At 33.7% G+C, this 18689-nt stretch overlaps 1 protein-coding gene across 4 annotated transcripts in view; it reads left to right on the forward strand.

Moving 5' to 3' along the window:
* The window catches only part of VPS13C (vacuolar protein sorting 13 homolog C), a 175498-nt gene that overhangs the window by 138795 nt on the left and 18014 nt on the right, over positions 1-18689 (forward strand). For all 4 annotated transcript variants that reach the window (XM_060294174.2, XM_070044905.1, XM_060294175.1 and 1 more), the window contains 10 exons: positions 251-384; positions 2087-2213; positions 5520-5755; positions 11777-11918; positions 12957-13097; positions 13884-13965; positions 14077-14146; positions 14758-14869; positions 14988-15101; positions 17055-17194. In XM_060294174.2, the coding sequence (XP_060150157.1) occupies positions 251-384; positions 2087-2213; positions 5520-5755; positions 11777-11918; positions 12957-13097; positions 13884-13965; positions 14077-14146; positions 14758-14869; positions 14988-15101; positions 17055-17194 (1298 nt within the window). The remainder of the gene's footprint in view (positions 1-250; positions 385-2086; positions 2214-5519; positions 5756-11776; positions 11919-12956; positions 13098-13883; positions 13966-14076; positions 14147-14757; positions 14870-14987; positions 15102-17054; positions 17195-18689) is intronic.

Genomic DNA, 18689 nt, shown 5'->3' on the forward strand with positions numbered 1-18689 from the left:
TTTAAAGTTTGCTTTAAAACATTTTATTAAGACATGCTATAAAATATACTGATAATTAATTGAAGGTATACTAAAATATCAATATATAATGCAGTACATATATTTGTAAGAGATCAGAGCCAGTGTGCATTTCAGTAAGAACTTAGGAAAACCAACTTTGTAATATCTGTATAAGTGATTGAAACTCTAAATGTACCATGTGCAGTTTAAACCAATACCTCAAACATACTCTTTTTTTTTTCTACAATAGAATGGGGGTATCTTGGTGGATGTAGATACCGCTCCACATTCAACTGTCATAAGCTTTTCTGATTACCATGAGGGATCCGCACCTGCCCTAATAGTAAACCACACACCATGGAACATCCTCACATATAAACAGAGGTATGAAAAAAAAGGGTTCTTGGAAAATCTGATTTGCTTTTACTGGTCCATAGTCCCTTCTAGGAAATACTTGGAGCTAGGTGTGTTTCACATTCTACATATTTTCAGATTTTAGAAAGGTAATAGGGATACATGATGTTTATTGCTAATACCCATAGCAGGTTTTGAGACAGTATTCTATAACCAAACACATTAGTATTCCTGTAGCAAAAGTTGTGAACCTTCACAGTAAGTGGGATAAATGAAACCGTTAACAGTTTCACATCAGTTCAGATCAAGTTTTGCTGCCACATGACGTTTGACACCAAACTTAGAGAAAAATATTTGCAGTTTTGGAGCTTTTTAAACTTCAGAATTGCACATAAGGAATTGTGAACCTGTTTAAGTATTATCATTCTTTTGTAGTCTGGTGATGCTCAGTGAACCTCTCCCTGTAAATTTGTATCTAGTTTTTTGGTAGGAATAGTAGAAGATTAAATAAGAGGGCAGAAGATTAAAGAAAGATTAAAGCAGAAGATTAAGTAGTGGTGTTGAATGTATTATAGTACAGGCTGATAGGAATTTTGTTGTTCTTGTCTGTGCTATCATTTGGCTTGGGTAATGCCAGTAAATAATGATATAACAGATAGCTTTAAATCCTTAAAATATGTAATATATATTTGCAAAGAATTATTATTATAAATCTTCAAGGCATTATTTTATATGTATATATAAAATAGTAATATACATTATATATGTATATATATAAAATAATGCCTTGCAGATTTAACGTATTCATAACTCTCATGGCTTGAATCTGATGAGAGATTTAAAAGCATACATTGGGATTAAACCCTAATTGGGTTACTTTTTATTTTAGTTCTCTGGAAAGTCTTTTGTATTATCCAGACCAATACTTCTAAACTTAAGTATCAATATTAAGATCCCTTAGAAATCTTGTTAAAATGTAGGTTCTGATTTAGTAGGTTTTAAGTGGGGCCCAGAATTTTGCACTTTCCAGCAAGCCTCCAGGTAATACTAATGCTGCTGGTCCACAGACCACGCTTTGAGTAGCAGTGGTACGTGGACCCAATTTTTTTTCCTCTGAGCTTATTTCTTATGCGTTGCATTTGATTAAAATCTTAAATTTGAGCACCAAGTAAAGTTCTTCTGCTACTAAAAAATTTACTGTTGGGACTTCCCTTGTGGTCCAGTGGTTAAGACTCTGTGCTCCCAATGCAGGGGTCCCGGGTTTGATCCCTGGTCAGGGAACTAGATCCCACATGCCGCAACTAAAGATTCCAGATGCCGCAACTAAAGATTCCACATGCCCTAATGAAGATCCTACACACGGCAATGAAGATCCTGCATGCTACAACTAAGACCAGCACAGCCAAATAAATTTTCTTTTTAATTAAAAAAAATTTTTTACTATTTACAGCCTTTTCTGTAGATGAACTCTGATGAATTTCATTACTGTGGTCTTGCCTAAATCAGTTCAGAGTATACTGCAACTTCAGAAAGGGCAGTATTCTGTTCCCTCAAGCTTCAAAATCGTTAGTTAATTGGACATTTTAGGGTACTTATTTTTAGGCAGAGTTGTGTTTTATTAACAAAGGCAATTTTATAAGATGTTTGTGCCAGTCCTTTCCTCAATAAACCACGGGTCTAGGTTTCTCAAGGCCAGGATGTTTTAATCTTCCCTCTGTTGCTTGCATTTCAGTGGGTCACAGGAAGAAATGGTATTGCTGCCAAGACAAGTTCGACTCTTTGCCTGGGCAGATCCCACTGGTACCAGAAAACTTATATGGAGTTATGCAGCAAATGCTGGGGAACATGATCTGTTAAAGGTACCATTTGATGTGAATGAGTGCTGTATGAAGTACCTGATAACAAAGGAAGTAGACAAGTTAGCTTCACGCAGTCATCTTTGTCTTTACTGAACTAAAAATGAATTGAAAGTATTTTCAAAATAAGTTACTTTTTGGCTTTGCAAAGAGTTCATACCAATATTTTGTCCTAGATCAGTCCAATACTTTATTTACAGTTTTTAAACGTAGGCCTGTTTCAGCTTGCCTAAGACCAGGAAAGTACTTTTTTATTTACTTTTTTTTAAAGAAAGGAATTTTGAGCCTAAGTGAAAAACAACTTTATCTTGAACATGTGCGTACCACTGTTAGCTGTGAGAATTTTTAGGCATGTTTTCCCTATCAAAGCCATATGTTTTGTTAATTAAAGGAGTCTGACAGTATGCAAATTATCCCATATAAGAAATTTAATAAAATATTTATTGAAACAATATTTAGGTAGCTAAATTAATTAAATATGTTATTTCCTAGAGTCTTAGACTTTGGGAAGGGCTTAAGAATTCATCTGCCAGCCTCCCTCTAATATAGCCATTGCTCTTCCACGAGCACCTAGTTTCTGTAGGAATGTGTTCTATCCTGAAAAGTTCATACAGTGTCATATTCCATTGTCTGATAATGCCAGTTGTTAGAAAAGCTTTCTTGGTTATTTAAAATAGTAATTGGCCAACAGTGACTGAATTATCCTCTCCTATATTCCCTCTGAAATACCCATAAAAGAGATAGACTTACCCACCTTTGAAAAATCAGACTGATAGTTATGAGATTCTTGGAGTGATTTTTGCCATGACAATTTGATGGAGCTCTATTGCCTGCTTATTATGCTTTACTTTTTACAATAGAAAAACCTTCAAGGTTTATAAGTGGTAGAGAGGAGCTTAAATTCCCTGTTACTCTTAGGTCTCTGGCTCAGAGACATGGTAGCTCAACCAGGGGTCCCTGTACTATGCTGGTGTTATTTTCCTTCTCCTCACATTTCATGCTCCTCAGCAACCACAACTCTCAGAAAGTGGTATACAGGCCCTGGAGAGAAAGTGGTAATGCCATCCTGAAGGAGGATATCCAGGTCTGTAAATGAAGGCAAAATCACGAAGAATCCTGGTAATAGTGTATTCACGGGATTGTGGTTTTAAATGTCTCTATTCTGTTTGGTGTTAGAGAGCCAGGCAGTAAGAAAAGTAGATAAGTGTGCCTCAGTCAGCAGGTAATCTGCCAGATTATGAAACTTGAGCTAGAAACAAGGCAGTTACCCATTTCCTTGTCCCCTGGGTTGATCTGAGAGGGGAATTCTGCTAAGGCCCAGGTGGGAATTCAGAGAAAATCCTTACAGTATTGGAAAGCACTTTCCTCATTAAGTGTGAATAAACAGATAAAAAAAAACATGGAGTTTATGAAAAAAATAGTTCAGGAGAAAAACATAACATTATCCTAAAGAGTCAGAGGCTGATTATACTTCTGAAAATTTTTTTACTACAGGAGAACCAGAGAAAAATTTCAGAATGTATGCCTGAGATCCCCAAAGTTATAAAGATATGACAACTATGAAAAAGGAGAAAGATGGTGAAATAAAAGACAAAGACAACAAAATAAAGTGAAAGGGGAGCAGGGAAACAGTATATTCTGAACATACTGTATTAACACCATTTTAATCCTAAATTTTAGGAGATATAGATCAAAGATGATGGGTTTTTTTTTTAAAGATACCAATTAGTAGAACCAAAATCAGTGATAAAAGAATTCTAAAACAATTAATTGAGAAAATGAAAATAAAGAAAAATTTGCCCTTATAGTAAAAGAAGGAAACCTAAGGAAGTATATAGAAAGTGGCAAATACCTTTTATTGAATGTATATCGTGTGTTATAATGCTTGTCATATAGTATCATTAATTCTTATGATTGGAACTTAGAACTGCTGGTTAGAATTCAAAACCAGGTCTGTCTGACTTCACAGTTCATGGACTTTCCCCACTAAACCATGCTTCCCATCAGTTATGCCAGTAAATGAAAATGGTTTAAATTCTCCTATTAAAAGACCACATTCAGATTAAGTTAAAAATTAGTTTCTAACCAAATGCTACTTACATGAGATCTGTTTTAACTGAACTAATACAAAAAGTTGAAAGCAGAAGACATGGTAAAGATTTAACAAACAAAAATAAGAATTGTTGATTTTAATTTCTGAGCAACTATAATTCAGAGCATTCAAAGTCATTAAATAGAATATGATAATGTGACAAAGAAGGCATGATAGCCATAAACCTTCATGCAGTGAATATTGAATCAAAATGTGAAACTTAAAGTGTCGGAAGTGAACTGAAACACAGTTGCCTGAGGATATTTTAACACACCTCATTTAATTTTTAACAGATCAAATAGATGAAAAACAAATGGGATTAGAGAGTATTTGAATAACTAAGACTGAACCAAGCTATGTATCAAATTTTGTAGTTTACAAGGAGAGAATTCACCTTCTTAGTAGGTATCTCTGGAACATTTACAAAATTTGATCATATTAGAGTAAAAAAATTACACCGCCTACTTTGACATATGTTAAAAGCAATAGGTAAATTGTAGATAACAACAAATACCAACCATTCCTATGCTTTTGGTAACATCCTTTATTTATTTGGTTTTGGTTTTTGTTTTCCAAGAAAGCATGAAATGAAAAGCACATATTATATACTGCCTGCTGAAACAAACTGTTGTTATATTTATGTTATGTCCAGAAGGAGAGAAAAATCGTTATCTAAATCTCTGAAGACACTCACCAAATCAAGCCTCGTATTTTTAAATGCTATGTGAGACTGTCAGCCAAGAAGGCTCTTCTTATTGAAACTTAGTGCAAACTGATCACCATAGTTTGACTGTTTAACAATGTGATTTATATATGTATTTGCAGTGTTATACATTATTAAAACCTAAAAATAAACCAGGTTAGTTTTACCTGAGGTTACTTTTCCAATACATTTCTAAACCATTCTGTTTTCCATCTGGGAGACAAGTAAGCATCTTACGGCATTGGTGCCATTGAAGGATACTCTTGTCCCTGCTAAGTGACCTTTGAGCACTAACGAGGTAACTCAAACTAAGGTTTAAAAAAATTAAGCACTATTAATCTTCGTTACTGTTTGAAAAAATTGGTGAGTATGTTTTAAAACAGATTATAACTTTAATTTGTTTTTTTGATAATTTTCTGATTTATAGTCATGCTTTCTCAGCTACTACAGTTCAACTTTATGTAATAAAAGCTTACTGTTTGTGGTTTTAATATGAAGACTCTCTTTCCCACAGGATGAATGTGGACAGTTTCCATATGATGCAAACATCCAGATACACTGGGTATCATTTCTAGATGGGCGCCAGAGAGTTTTGCTTTTCACTGATGATGTTGCCTTGGTTTCCAAAGCACTGCAGGCAGAAGAAATGGAGCAGGCCAATCATGAAATAACTTTTTCTCTCCATAGTCTTGGGCTTTCACTGGTTAACAATGAAAACAAGCAGGAAGTTTCATATATTGGGATAACCAGGTATGAAAGAAGGGTAAGGTATCAGAAATCTTGAAAAGGCATTGAGTTCGTAATATCAGGTTTGATGAGTATGGACAGATACCTGTTCTGAATTTGCTTACTATGCAATTCTTTCAGCAAAACTTACTGAACAAGTGTTTTCACTGCTAGTTGAAAAGCCCCTAGGATAGAAAGATGACTAAGATCATGTCTTTGCCCTTATAATACTCATCAGTTGGTGGGGGAAGAAAGAGGTTTGCTTCTTTCTTTGTTGTTTGTACATTTTTGGAACGAATTATAAAAACACCAGGAAAAGCTACAAAGAAGTATGTGCACGTGCAGTGGTGCTGTAGAGGCTGGAGAAACTGGTGTGGGTGGGGGATGCCAACGACAAGTTGTGTACACCGGTAGAAAGGGTTATTTATAGAGCAGGCAGGCAGTAGTGGACGTGGGTACATAATCTTTATTGGCTCCTCATTTAGCACTTTTTAATAATGATGGAGCCAGGTATTTCCTCTGATTGTGCTTATACCTATCTAAGAAAAATATTTGAATTTAACTGTTTTGGTGTTTCAATCACACTAACTTTAGTAAAAGACTCATTCTTCTTTGGAGACTCTTGGGGGGAATTGTTACCAAGTATAACAAGCATAGGGTCTATCGATAATCATGTGTTTGTTCAGTGAAGAATAAAATTAAGGAAATAAAGAGATCATGTATGTAATGCTCTTTGTGCAACACCTGACAGATTAAGGGTTCAATAAATGGTATTATACATACCATTAATGTAATATTAGTACATTTATGTATGTATGACTGATATACTCTCTTGGCTATGTGTTTCATTATTGTATAGTATTTTTAACTAAATATGAAAATCTTTTTTATTTTTAGAATTTTATTTTTTTATACAGCAGGTTCTTATTAGTTATGCATTTTATACATATTAGTGTATACATGTCAATCCCAATCTCCCAGTTCATCACACCACTACTGCAGCCCCCCACCGCTTTCCCCCCTTGGTGTCCATATGTTTGTTCTCTACATCTGTGTCTCTATTTCTGCCCTGCAAACCGGTTCATCTGTACCATTTTTCTAGGTTCCACATATATGTGTTAATATACGATACTTGTTTTTCTCTTTCTGACTTACTTCACTCTTTATGACACTCTCTAGATCCATCCACATTTCAACAAATGACCCAATTTCGTTCCTTTTTATGATGAGTAATATTCCATTGTGTATATGTACCACATCTTCTTTATCCATTCGTCTGTCAATGGGCATTTAGGTTGCTTCCATGACCTGGTTATTGTAAATAGTGCTGCAATGAACGTTGGGGTACATGTGTCTTTTTGAATTACGGTTTTCTCTGGGTATATGCCCAGTAGTGGGATTGCTGGGTCATGTGGTAATTCTATTTTTGTTTTTTTAAGGAACCTCCATACAGTTCTCTATAGTGGCTGTATCAATTTACATTCCCACCAACAGTGCAAGAGGGTTCCCTTTTCTCCACACCCTCTCTAGCATTTGTTGTTTGTAGATTTTCTGATGTTGCCCATTCTAACTGGTGTGAGGTGATACCTCATTGTAGTTTTGATTTGCATTTCTGTAATAATTAGTGATGTTGAGCAGCTTTTCATGTGCCTCTTGGCCATCTGTTTGTCTTATTTGGAAAAATGTCTGTTTAGGTCTTCTGCCCATTTTTTGATTGGGTTGTTTGTTTTTTTAATATTGAGCTGCATGAGCTGTTTATATATTTTGGAGATTAATCCTTTGTCGATTCCTTTGCAAATATTTTCTCCCATTCTGAGGGTTGTCGTTTCGTCTTGTTTGTAGTTTCCTTTGCTTTGCAAAAGCTTTTAAGTTTCACTAGGTCCCATTTATTTTTGTTTTTATTTCTATTACTCTAGGAGGTGGATCAAAAAAGATCTTGCTGTGATTTATGTCAAAGAGTGTTCTTCCTCTGTTTTCCTCTAAGAGTTTTATAGTGTCCGGTCTTACATTTAGGTCTGTAATCCATTTTGAGTTTATTTTTGTGTATGGTGTTAGGGAGTGTTCTAATTTCATTCTTTTACATGTAGCTGTCCAGTTTCCCCAGCACCACTTATTGAAGAGGCTGTCTTTTCTCCATTGTATATTCTTGCCTCCTTTGTCATAGATTAGTTGACCATAGGTGCATGGGTTTATCTCTGGGCTTTCCTGTTCCATAGGTCTGTGTTTCTGTTTTTGTGCCAGTACCATATTGTCTTGATTACTGTAGCTTTGTACTGTAGCTTTGTAGTATAGTCTGAAGTCAGGGAGTCTGATTCCTCCAGCTCTGTTTTTTTCCCTCAAGACTTCTTTGGCTATTTGGGGTCTTTTGTGTCTCCCTACAGATTTTAAGATTTTTTGTTCTAGTTCTGTAAAAAATGCCATTGGTAATTTGATAGGGACTACATTGAATCTGTAGATTGCTTTGGGTAATATAGTCATTTTCACAATATTGATTCTTCCAATCCAAGAACACGGTGTATCTCTCCATCTGTTTGTATCATCTTTAATTTCTTTCATCAGTGTCTTATAGATTCTGAATACAGATCAGATCTTTTGTCTGCCTAGGTAGGTTTATTCCTAGGTATTTTATTCTTTTTGTTGCAGTAGTAAATGGGAGTGTTTCCTTAATTTCTCTTACAGATTTGTCATTGTTAGTGTATAGGAATGCAAGAGATTTCTGTGCATTAATTTTGTATCCTGCAACTTTACCAAATTCATTGATTAATTCTAGTAGTTTTCTGGTGGCATCTTTAGGATTCTCTATATAGTATCATGTCATCTGCAAACAGTGACAGCCTTACTTCTTCTTTTCCAATTTGTATTCCTTTTATTTCTTTTTCTACTCTGATTGCCATGGCTAGGACTTCCAAAACTATTTTGAATAATAGTGGCGAGAGTGGACATCCTTTTCTTGTTCCTGGTCTTAGAGGAAATGCTTTCAGTTTTTCACCATTGAGAATGATGTTTGCTGTGGGTTTGTTGTACATGGCCTTTGTTATGTTGACGTAGGTTCCCTCTATGCCCACTTTCTGGAGAGTTTTTATCATAAATGGGTGTTGAATATTGTCAAAAGCTTTTTCTGCATCTATTGAGATGATCATATGGTTTTTATTCCTCAATTTGTTAATATGGTGTATCACATTGACTGATTTGCGTATATTGAAGAATCCTTGCATCCCTGGGACAAATCCAACTTGATCATGGTGTATGATCCTTTAAATGTGTTGTTGGATTCTGTTTGCCAGTATTTTGTTGAAAATTTTTGCATCTATATTCGTCAGTGATATTGGTCTGTAATTTTCTTTTTTTGTAGTATCTTTGTCCGGTTTTGGTATCAGGATGATGGTGGCCTCATAGAATGAATTTGGGAGTGTTCCTTCCACTGCAATTTTTTGGAAGAGTTCTTTCCTCTGCAATTTTTTGGTTCAGTCTTGGAAGGTTATACCTTTCTAAAACTTTGCCCATTTCTTCCAGGTTGTCCATTTTATTGGCATAGATTTGCTTGTAGTAGTCTCTTAGGATGCTTTGTATTTCTGTGGTATCTGTTGTAACTTCTCCTTTTTCATTTCTATATTATTGATTTGAGTCCTCTTCCTCTTTTTTTGATGTGTCTGGCTAATGATTTATCAATTTTGTTCATCTTCTCACAGAACCAGCTTTTAGTTTTATTGATCTTTGCTGTTGTTTTCTTTGTTTCTATTTCATTTTTTTCTGCTCTGATCTTTATGATTTCTTTCCTTCTACTAACTTTGGGTTTTGTTTGTTCTTCTTTCTCTAGTTCCTTTAGGTGTAAGGTTAGATTGTTTGAGATTTTTCTTGTTTCTTGAGGTAGGCTTGTATTGCTATAAACTTCCCTCTTAGAACTTCTTTTGCTGCATCCTATAGGTTTTGGATTGTCGTGTTTTCATTGTCATTTGTCTCTAGGTATTTTTTGATTTCTTCAGTGATCTCTTGGTTATTAGTAACATATTGTTTAGCCTCCATGTGTTTGTGTTTTTTACGTTTTTTTCCCTCTAATTGATTTCTAATCTCATAGCATTGTGGTCAGAAAAGATGCTTGATATGATTTCAGTTTTCTTAAATTTACCAAGGCTTGATTTGTGACCCAAGATGTGATCTATCTGGGAGAATGTTCCGTGTGCACTTGAGAAGTAAGTGTAGTCTGCTGTTTTTGGATGGAATGTCCTATAAATATCAGTTAAGTCTGTCTGGTCTATTGTGGCATTTAAGGCTCATGTGTCCTGATTACTTTTCTGTCTGGGTGATCTGTCCATTGGTGTAAGTGAGGTGTTAAAGTCCCCCACTATTATTGTGTTACTGTCGATTTCCTTTTTTATAGCTGTTAGCAGTTGCCTTATGTATTGAAGTGCTCCTATGTTGGGTGCATATATGTTTATAATTGTTATATCTTCTTTTTGGATTGCTCCCTTGATCATTATGTAGTGTCCTTCCTTGTCTCTTGTAACATTCTTTATTTTAAAGTCTGTTTTATCTGATATGAGTATTGCTACTCCAGCTTTCTTTTTTTTTTTTTGCGGTACGCGGGCCTCTCACTGTTGTGGCCTCTCCCGTTGTGGAGCACAAGCTCTGGACGCACAGGCTCAGCGGCCATGGCTCACGGGCCCAGCCGCTCTGTGGCATGTGGGATCTTCCCAGACTGGCGCACAAACCCGTGTCCCCTGCATCGGCAGACGGACTCTCAACCACTGCGCCACCAGGGAAGCCTTCAGCCACTATTACTGAACACTGAATGGCTTTGGAAGTTAGCTTTTGCTGCGGAATTGATAGTGAATTCACCCTAAAAGCAGAAAGTAAAACAGCAAAGTCATTTTGATGACAACTAACATTTGAATAACAAATAATGTTAGTCTATTTTATATATTTCCTCTGCTGTCCAAAGTTAAAACAAGAAGTGATATCTCCAACCCCACACAAGTTTGGAGCTGGTGGATATATTCTATGACCTACAACTATAGTTCCAACAACATGTTTTCCAACCTCAGGGCAAGTACAAAGAAAATTTCCACATTTCAAAATTCATTTAACTATTAATGAAAGAGCTTCTACCTAACCTTCAATCGTAAGTGATTGATTTGTAATATATTGACATGCTAAAAGGCAACAATCAAGACAAGAACCTAATAGAGTAGGAAACAGAATTTAAAATTAGATCTAGAATTTTTCTAATATAGAATAGAATTTTACAAATGTATTACAAGCGATACATATGCTTAGTTAAGCTAATATTGTCTTAGATTGAGATCAGTATTTGACAGTATCTCTGCATGAAAGGACATTTTTAAAGATGCTCATTACAGATCAGCATTAACAGATGAACATTTGCAATAGATTTTGAAAATAGGGAACACTAACTTTGAGCCCTAATTAAGTGAAAAGTTGTCACCCCCACAAAAGAAGTGTAAAAAAATTTTTTGGTAACTATGTATGGTAATGGAAGTTAACTGTTACTGTGGTGATAGTTTTACAGTATATACAAATATCAAATCATTATGTTGTACATCTGAAACTAAGTAATGTTATATGTCAACTATACCTCAATAAAAAGGAAGGGAGGAAGCGAGGGAGGGGGAAAGGTTTTTCTCATTAATAGACTTGTTTTTAAAAATTGTACCCAATTGTTATTTTTACATTTTGAATTTCATCAATTAAAAAATGTATGGAAGTGTTTTATCTCTCTTGTTATTTAAGTACCTACATAATAACTTTGATTTTGTCTCAGCTCACAAAGCCTAAAATATCCCCATATGAAAAAAGTTTGCTGGTCCCTTAGCTCATTGATGTCAACGTGTGACAAAAAGATTTTCCCCTTCCTCTTTTCCTTATGCACTTTTATAACACAGATATATTTTGGTATTTTAAAAAAATCTCATGTATAAATGTGATTTTCATAGGTGGTTGACAGTTGCAACAATTTGGAGTTGAATGACAGTTCCACAACGTAAATATGTATTTAATTTAATTAATTTTCTTTGTGAATTGTTTTAGTTCTGGTGTTGTTTGGGAGATGAAACCAAAACAGAAATGGAAGCCATTTAGTCAAAAGCAGATAATTTTATTGGAAAAGTCCTATAAGAAATATCTAGAATCAAGAGACCTTGGCTGGATTAAACTAGATGATAATTTTGAGGTATACCAAAATTGTTTTGTTTTGTTTCTTATATATGTATTTTGTCACTTCTGGTGGTGGTAAATAAAATTTCACTATCCAAGTAAAAATGTGTATGCAGAAACTAATTAATTTGTAGGATTGGCATAACTAGTAAAATTTATTAGTACATTTTAAATTAAAGTACATTGTTGAATCATATAGTATGAAACATTATCTAAATACGTTTCTTATCTGCATTTTTATAATTTCTTCTATTTGTAAAGCAAATAGTTTCATGTAACTTGTTTTTAGGAAGATTATGGAGAAATTAAGATTGCTTATTGAAACTTTTCCTATTCTGAATGATACCAATATATATTGCTAAATAAAGGCTGTGCAAAATTGTATATATCAGTGATGAAAACTCTATAGAAAACTTGCTCAATTAAATTCATTAAATGTGAATGATTGTAGGACATGAGTAGATGTACACATGTAAATGTGTACTCTACATAGGCCCCTACACTGTTGAAACTGAAAGTCACTTTTGCTCCGAGAAGACCCCAGAAGCTTGACTGCAGGTTCAGTCATACAATTTGGGCTGCTCTTTGTCTTTAATGGTTGAGTCTGCATTGTCACCAGATATGCTCCCCAACCCCACGCCCATCCCTGTAAGTGTTGGTCATGCTCAAATGAAAAAACACTCTACAATTAGTGTCAGACGTAAATAAGCTATTAACTATTCCTTGTTTAACTTTGTTAAAACAAAGTTTAAGTGTTATCTAGAATTATCCATTACAATTGAGGTTTTTAAAATGTAAAAAGCATGGCTTTTTTTTTTAAGTATAATTTATATAGTTGAAAAGTTCTCCAATTGCTTTCTTGTTTTCCTTATAACCTTGGTAGAAAAGTGATGATTCTGCTTCCAGTATCTCAACTGTAGATCATCTTAAGGTAGATCTTTTGATGAGACCAAGAGATTAAGATACTTTTCCTTTTCAGTTTGTAAGTGGATATATAAAATGGGCTTCACTGCTCATTACCAGTTTATCACAAACACGTGTACTTTTTTTCCAGGTAAATTTTGGCAAAGACCCAATGGAAATGCGCCTCCCTGTTCGGTGCCCTATAAAGCGAGATTTTTTATCAGGAATTCAGGTTGAATTTAAGCAGTCTCCTCACCAAAGAAGTTTAAGGGCCAGATTGTATTGGCTTCAGGTAACATTATCATCCTATTCAGTAGATATATCTAATCAGTTTGGGAATCTTGGGTCTGAATTTTTTTTTTTTTAACAAGATTCTATCATGCATCATAGTTGGTATCTTTCTTTTTGTTTATACATTTATTCTCCTTCTTCCACATATTCCTGTAGATTCACCATCCAAGGCTAAATGACCGTTGAGACTTTAATTTGACCAGTTAGCCTGCCAGAGTGTTTTCTTACACTGAAATTGTTATTTTTAATATTCCTTTGTATTTGTCATGGGATCCCAAAATAGGATTTTCTTTTGTCCTTCTCTATGGGAATGAGTGGGGCTTTATTGGAGGCTGTTTTTGTCTGTTTGTTTGCTTGCTCCTTTCCTCTGTCCATCTCTTGCTTTTAACTACCGATTACTGCTATTTAGGACATTTTAATTTTTTTCTTAATACCTAACCTCTAATTTCATATCTGGTCTCTACTTAAATTTTTATTTAAATAATAGATGAAATCTCACATGGTCCATAGGTACAAATATTTCCATTAATGGTGTTCATGCTGCACAATTCTAATGCAATTATGAGGATGTTTATATACTCCTTTATGTAAAAGCTTGCCCTTGGTGAGATTTATAAGAATTTTAGATTTAAAGTGAAACTTTTAATAGCAGCACATATACATACAGATACTTATTTATGATGCAATTAGTGGCATCATCTATAATATTGTCTCTGAAACAAAAGTTTAAATTTAAATTATTTCAAGTCCTGCTGAATCAGTTTTCTTTTTTTTTTTTTTTTGTCAGGTTGATAGTCAGTTACCAGGTACAGTGTTCCCTGTTGTATTTCATCCTGTGGCCCCTCCAAAATCTATTGCTTTGGATTCAGGTAAAAAGAAATTAAATTGAGATATACCCTGTATATAAAAGTTGAGTAGACATTATTTTGACCTATTATAAAGCTTGATTGTCTTTTTCCTGTTTTCTTTCTTCCTTTTAGAGCCCAAACCTTTCATTGATGTGAGTGTCATCACAAGATTTAATGAGTACAGTAAAGTCTTACAGTTCAAGTAAGTAAAGATTCCCTTATTTATCTAAAGGAATTTAAAATGAGAATCTACTTTGAAAATAAATTTTACTCTTTTGAAAGTGACTTCTGTATAAAAATTATTATCCACCTGAACATATCAGTCTACTTTTGGTCAAGTGATTTTCTATATTGAAACTTATTCTAATAATATATATTTTAAAGTAAAATTCCTTCAACCACTTTCTCTTCTTTGTAACTTCCATTAGGATATAAAATAGTTAGTGAAATACAAATGATAAGTGTGTTTGTGAGGTGTGTTCTTTAAAGTAATTCCTGTGGACTTTAAAAATTAAGTAATACATGCTACATCATCTTTGCTTTTGTCCCTTAAATATAGAATTTGGGACTTTAAATGCTAAGTGTTAATACAGCAGTATTACCTCTAGTGAAACCTTCACTATAATGAAAAAAAAATCTCAATCTAAGTAGACCTTGATCTTGTTAACATAACACTTTTTTTTAGAGATCAAGGAACAAGATGTGGTTTTTGGCCAAAATCAAAGTTTTAACATGGAAAATTACAAGGTTTGATAGAAAACCTTTTTCATCTTAAAAAAAACCTTTTCCACTTAAAATTTTTTTTTTCCTTAGGTATTTTATGGTTCTCATTCAGGAAATGGCCTTAAAAGTTGATCAAGGGTTTCTAGGAGCTATTACTGCACTGTTTACCCCAACAGCTGACCCTGAAGCCGAAAGAAAATGGGTAATAATTTTTATTTCTTGGGAAAATTATAAAGTAAAAAAATTAAATCAACCATTCTTTGCACTAATTGTAATAGGAAAAAAAATTAAAATAGAAATTCTTGATTAATTTTTTTCAGACAGAGTTAATCCAGGAAGACTCTGATGCTATAAACACAGAATTAGTGGAGACCTCAGTGACTGATACGTCCATTCTTAGTTTCTTTGAACATTTCCATATTTCTCCTATTAAGGTTTGTTATAATTACTATTTTGAAAATTTGACAGTATTGTAGAATTTTTAAAGGATCTGTGTACAAATATGGGTTTTAATTTGTTGCATCAAGTATTTGGTGGGAATTCTGTTTGATTAATTGAAATAATTGAGACAGTTCTCTGACATATGTACAACCATAATTCCCACAGAGAAACCACCAGAGCGTGCTTTCTAGTCTTGAATTAATAACCCCTTTCTTCAAGGAAAAAGCTGACAAAAGCATTTCTTAATTAAGCAAAGAAGTGCTCACCAGTGTTTAATGTTTTGGTTGCACTTTGTAACTGCTGTCACTGTCTGAATAGAAAGCTATAATGGGTTTCCTAACCAGAATGTGAAAATGCTGAAGTAGGTATTATACTGTTGATGTGGTGTTTTTCACCCTTCCAAAATTTGATTGTAACTAAGAGAGTGGAAAATTGGATACCTTTCACTTGCCTGATTTTGTACTTTATGAACCCATTTCCTTATCTCCTTTTGTTATTCTTTTTAGCTTTTATAGGGGAAGGTGACTGCTTAGAGAATTCACAAATGCTGTCAACCATGAAGCTCTAAACTTGTGTAATGGGCCAGATTTACAATTAAGTAACTCTTTTAAAATATTGGTCATCCTTTACAGTCTCCAAAAGTGTTTATAGCACATTATTTTTAGTTGCATTCACCAATCCATTCAGCTAAATGAATAGATTTATAAAATGCAATTATTATTTTAAATTGATACATTAGTTTGGTGTTATCAGACATATCCATAGTGTTAGGTTTAAAATTGATATTGTTTTATGTGGTATTATGCACAACTTCTTTTTCATTATTAAATGAAAATCAGTTCTTTATGAGATTGAGCAGTACCTTCAACAGATTATTTACTGAAGGCCTGCTATCAGAGTTGCTGTGGAAGGTGTAAAATGACTTTACGGAGTTTATAATCTCGGGGGTATTAAAGATTGATGATTTACATATACGTATTTTTAGGCGCACTGGGAATTGTGCCATGAAGTTGAATAATTAAGATCATGAACCATGGTCATTTTCTTATTCCATGGTGACTTTGCCCTAGGAAAAAGCTGGATCTCTTTTCACCTAAGATTACCTTTCCTGGATTACAGCAGTCTGTGACTCTGAAGATGGGCAAAAGTCCACATCAGAGAAAAAATCTCAACAACCAGGCTCTCTTGGCTTTACCTCAAGTCCCCTCTATTGAGCTCTCTGTTAATGAGGGAAAATGCCTAGAGAATGGCAGAATGAGAAGGGAGAGTTATCTGCTTTACTTACACATGTTGAATTACCTTACGCCTGTGTCTTCTGGTACTGTTGCCTTCTGGCACTGTTGCACTAATGATGATGCAGCACAAAGTAGAAGAAGCTAAATGGGAACGTGAAAATCTCATGGCTAAGTACTGAGTTGAAGGGTCCGTGGAAGCTGAAAAACTTATTACTCTTTTAAAAATTTGTTTAGAACTTGCCAGTTGTTGCCATAATTGTCATGTTCTTGTTACTTGTTATTATGGTATGATGATACCACAGTTGTTATTGTTAGTTGTTACCATAAGTTGTTTATTTTATTGGATTAAAATAAATGATTGTCCATTATTTCAAGTGTTAGATTACTTGTGGGCCAGTTGACACATTTTTCTCCTTAAAATGATGATGCTATTTTTGCAAAGGGTTTTGGTCTCCTCCATATAAACACAATGGTATTTATAGGCTTTGAATAAAATTATAGTTCAATTTTTGGGACAGACTGATTTGTATTTTATCAAAGGGTAAATATGAGAATCAGAGCTGTTCAGTGTAATTTACTGAGTAATAAATAGTAGTTTTCTTTAGGACTCTAATTGAAAGATACACCATTTGTATCTGGACGATCTGGCTTCTATGTATGTAAATATTTTTGTTTTTAGTTTTCATTTATTGAACATTATTTTTCTTTTAGTTGCACTTGAGTTTGTCTTTGGGTTCTGGCGATGAAGAGTCAAACCAAGAAAACAAGGAAATGATTCCAATTCATTCTGTCAATCTGCTATTGAAAAGCATAGGTGCTACTCTGACTGATGTGGATGACCTTATATTCAAGTAAGAGTTATGTTAAAGTGTATTGGGGAGGTTTTTATATCAGGATGATGTTTCTGGATATTAATTCTCTCCATTTGTGCTAGAATGTTAGCTTCGAAAAATGATAATTCTTACTACTTATTCTTGAATAATTTGGTCCCTTTCTAATTATGCCCTTTAGGTATACTTATTTTACTCATAAAGATAAGGTAAAGAGTCTGATATCTTCTGCAGTTATCAGTATCTAGATAATACATGAATATAGTATAAACATTGAATTAGTTTAGTAGTATATTATAAATTGACGCATGTTTTAAAAGGAATTATATTTAGAAATATATAGCAACAGGATTAGATTTCAGTATAATTATATGGCAAAGTATAGATAATAGCTCCTTGCTGCATTTAAAATAAGAATATTTGTGTGTGCCAGAGACATATAAATTCAATGAATGTTTATTGAATTGAATATTCAACAGTGGTACTGGAGAAAAAAATTCATTAATATTATTTTCACCTCACTTGCACACTGTCAAATTTCATAGGAATTGAAGGCTTAAACATAAAATTCAAATAGAAAAACAAAGACTAAGGAAAAATAGAAGTTAATCGCTATCAAATCTCTGAATAAAAGGAAACCTTTCTGTGTTTAAAAGCCATGAAAAAATCCCAATGGAAAAATACAAAATTGATTTGACTACATAAAAATTAAACTCTTACAATAAAATCAGTGAAAACACTTAAAAAACAAAGGACTGGAAAAATATGATGACAAGTATAACAAAAGATAATAATCTTAATTTTTAACCTAAAAGTTCCAATGCCATAGGTGCCAGAGGACAATGTGAGATAATTCACAAAAGGGAAGATACAGTGGCTAATAGATATTAGAAATGGTTAGCTTTATTATTTATCAAAGAATATATGCAAATTAAAACAAGTTATCAAAGCTTTCAAAATATGAGAAATCCTAATACTAGAGAGGGGTGGATCTAAGAAATGGGCACTTTTTTTTTTTTTACTATTTGTATCAGTGGAAAGGGATCTATTCAAGAGCCTTAAATGTTTCTGTAGTCTTTCACTCATTAATTATTTTGGGTGGGAATTCGGTCCAAAAAATAATCTTGAAACACAACCAAAGTTATATTCAAGATGCGCATAGCAGCATTATTATGTCAAAATTTAAAAATGTCTGACTGTGGAAGAATCGTTTGTTATGACATGTTCACATGATGGAATGCTATGCATTATTTAAAATGGTTACATAGAATTTTGAAAACACAGAAGAATATTTATCCACAATGCTGAGTGTAAAAATGCATACAGAATGTTGTAATATTTTGCAGTTGCACAGAAAAGAAAGAATTCAAAGTGGAAAATGAGAAGAAGAAAAAACTTTTTAAAAAATCCACTGTGTGGTGGGATTATGGTCAACTTTTTTAAACCTTTTTACTCTTTATGTGTTTATGAAAGATTTGCATGAGAATGCACTATTTTTATAGTAGTTTTGTTATCC

Source organism: Globicephala melas, chromosome 2 (genome assembly GCF_963455315.2).
Source record: "Globicephala melas chromosome 2, mGloMel1.2, whole genome shotgun sequence".
NCBI lineage: Eukaryota > Metazoa > Chordata > Mammalia > Artiodactyla > Delphinidae > Globicephala > Globicephala melas.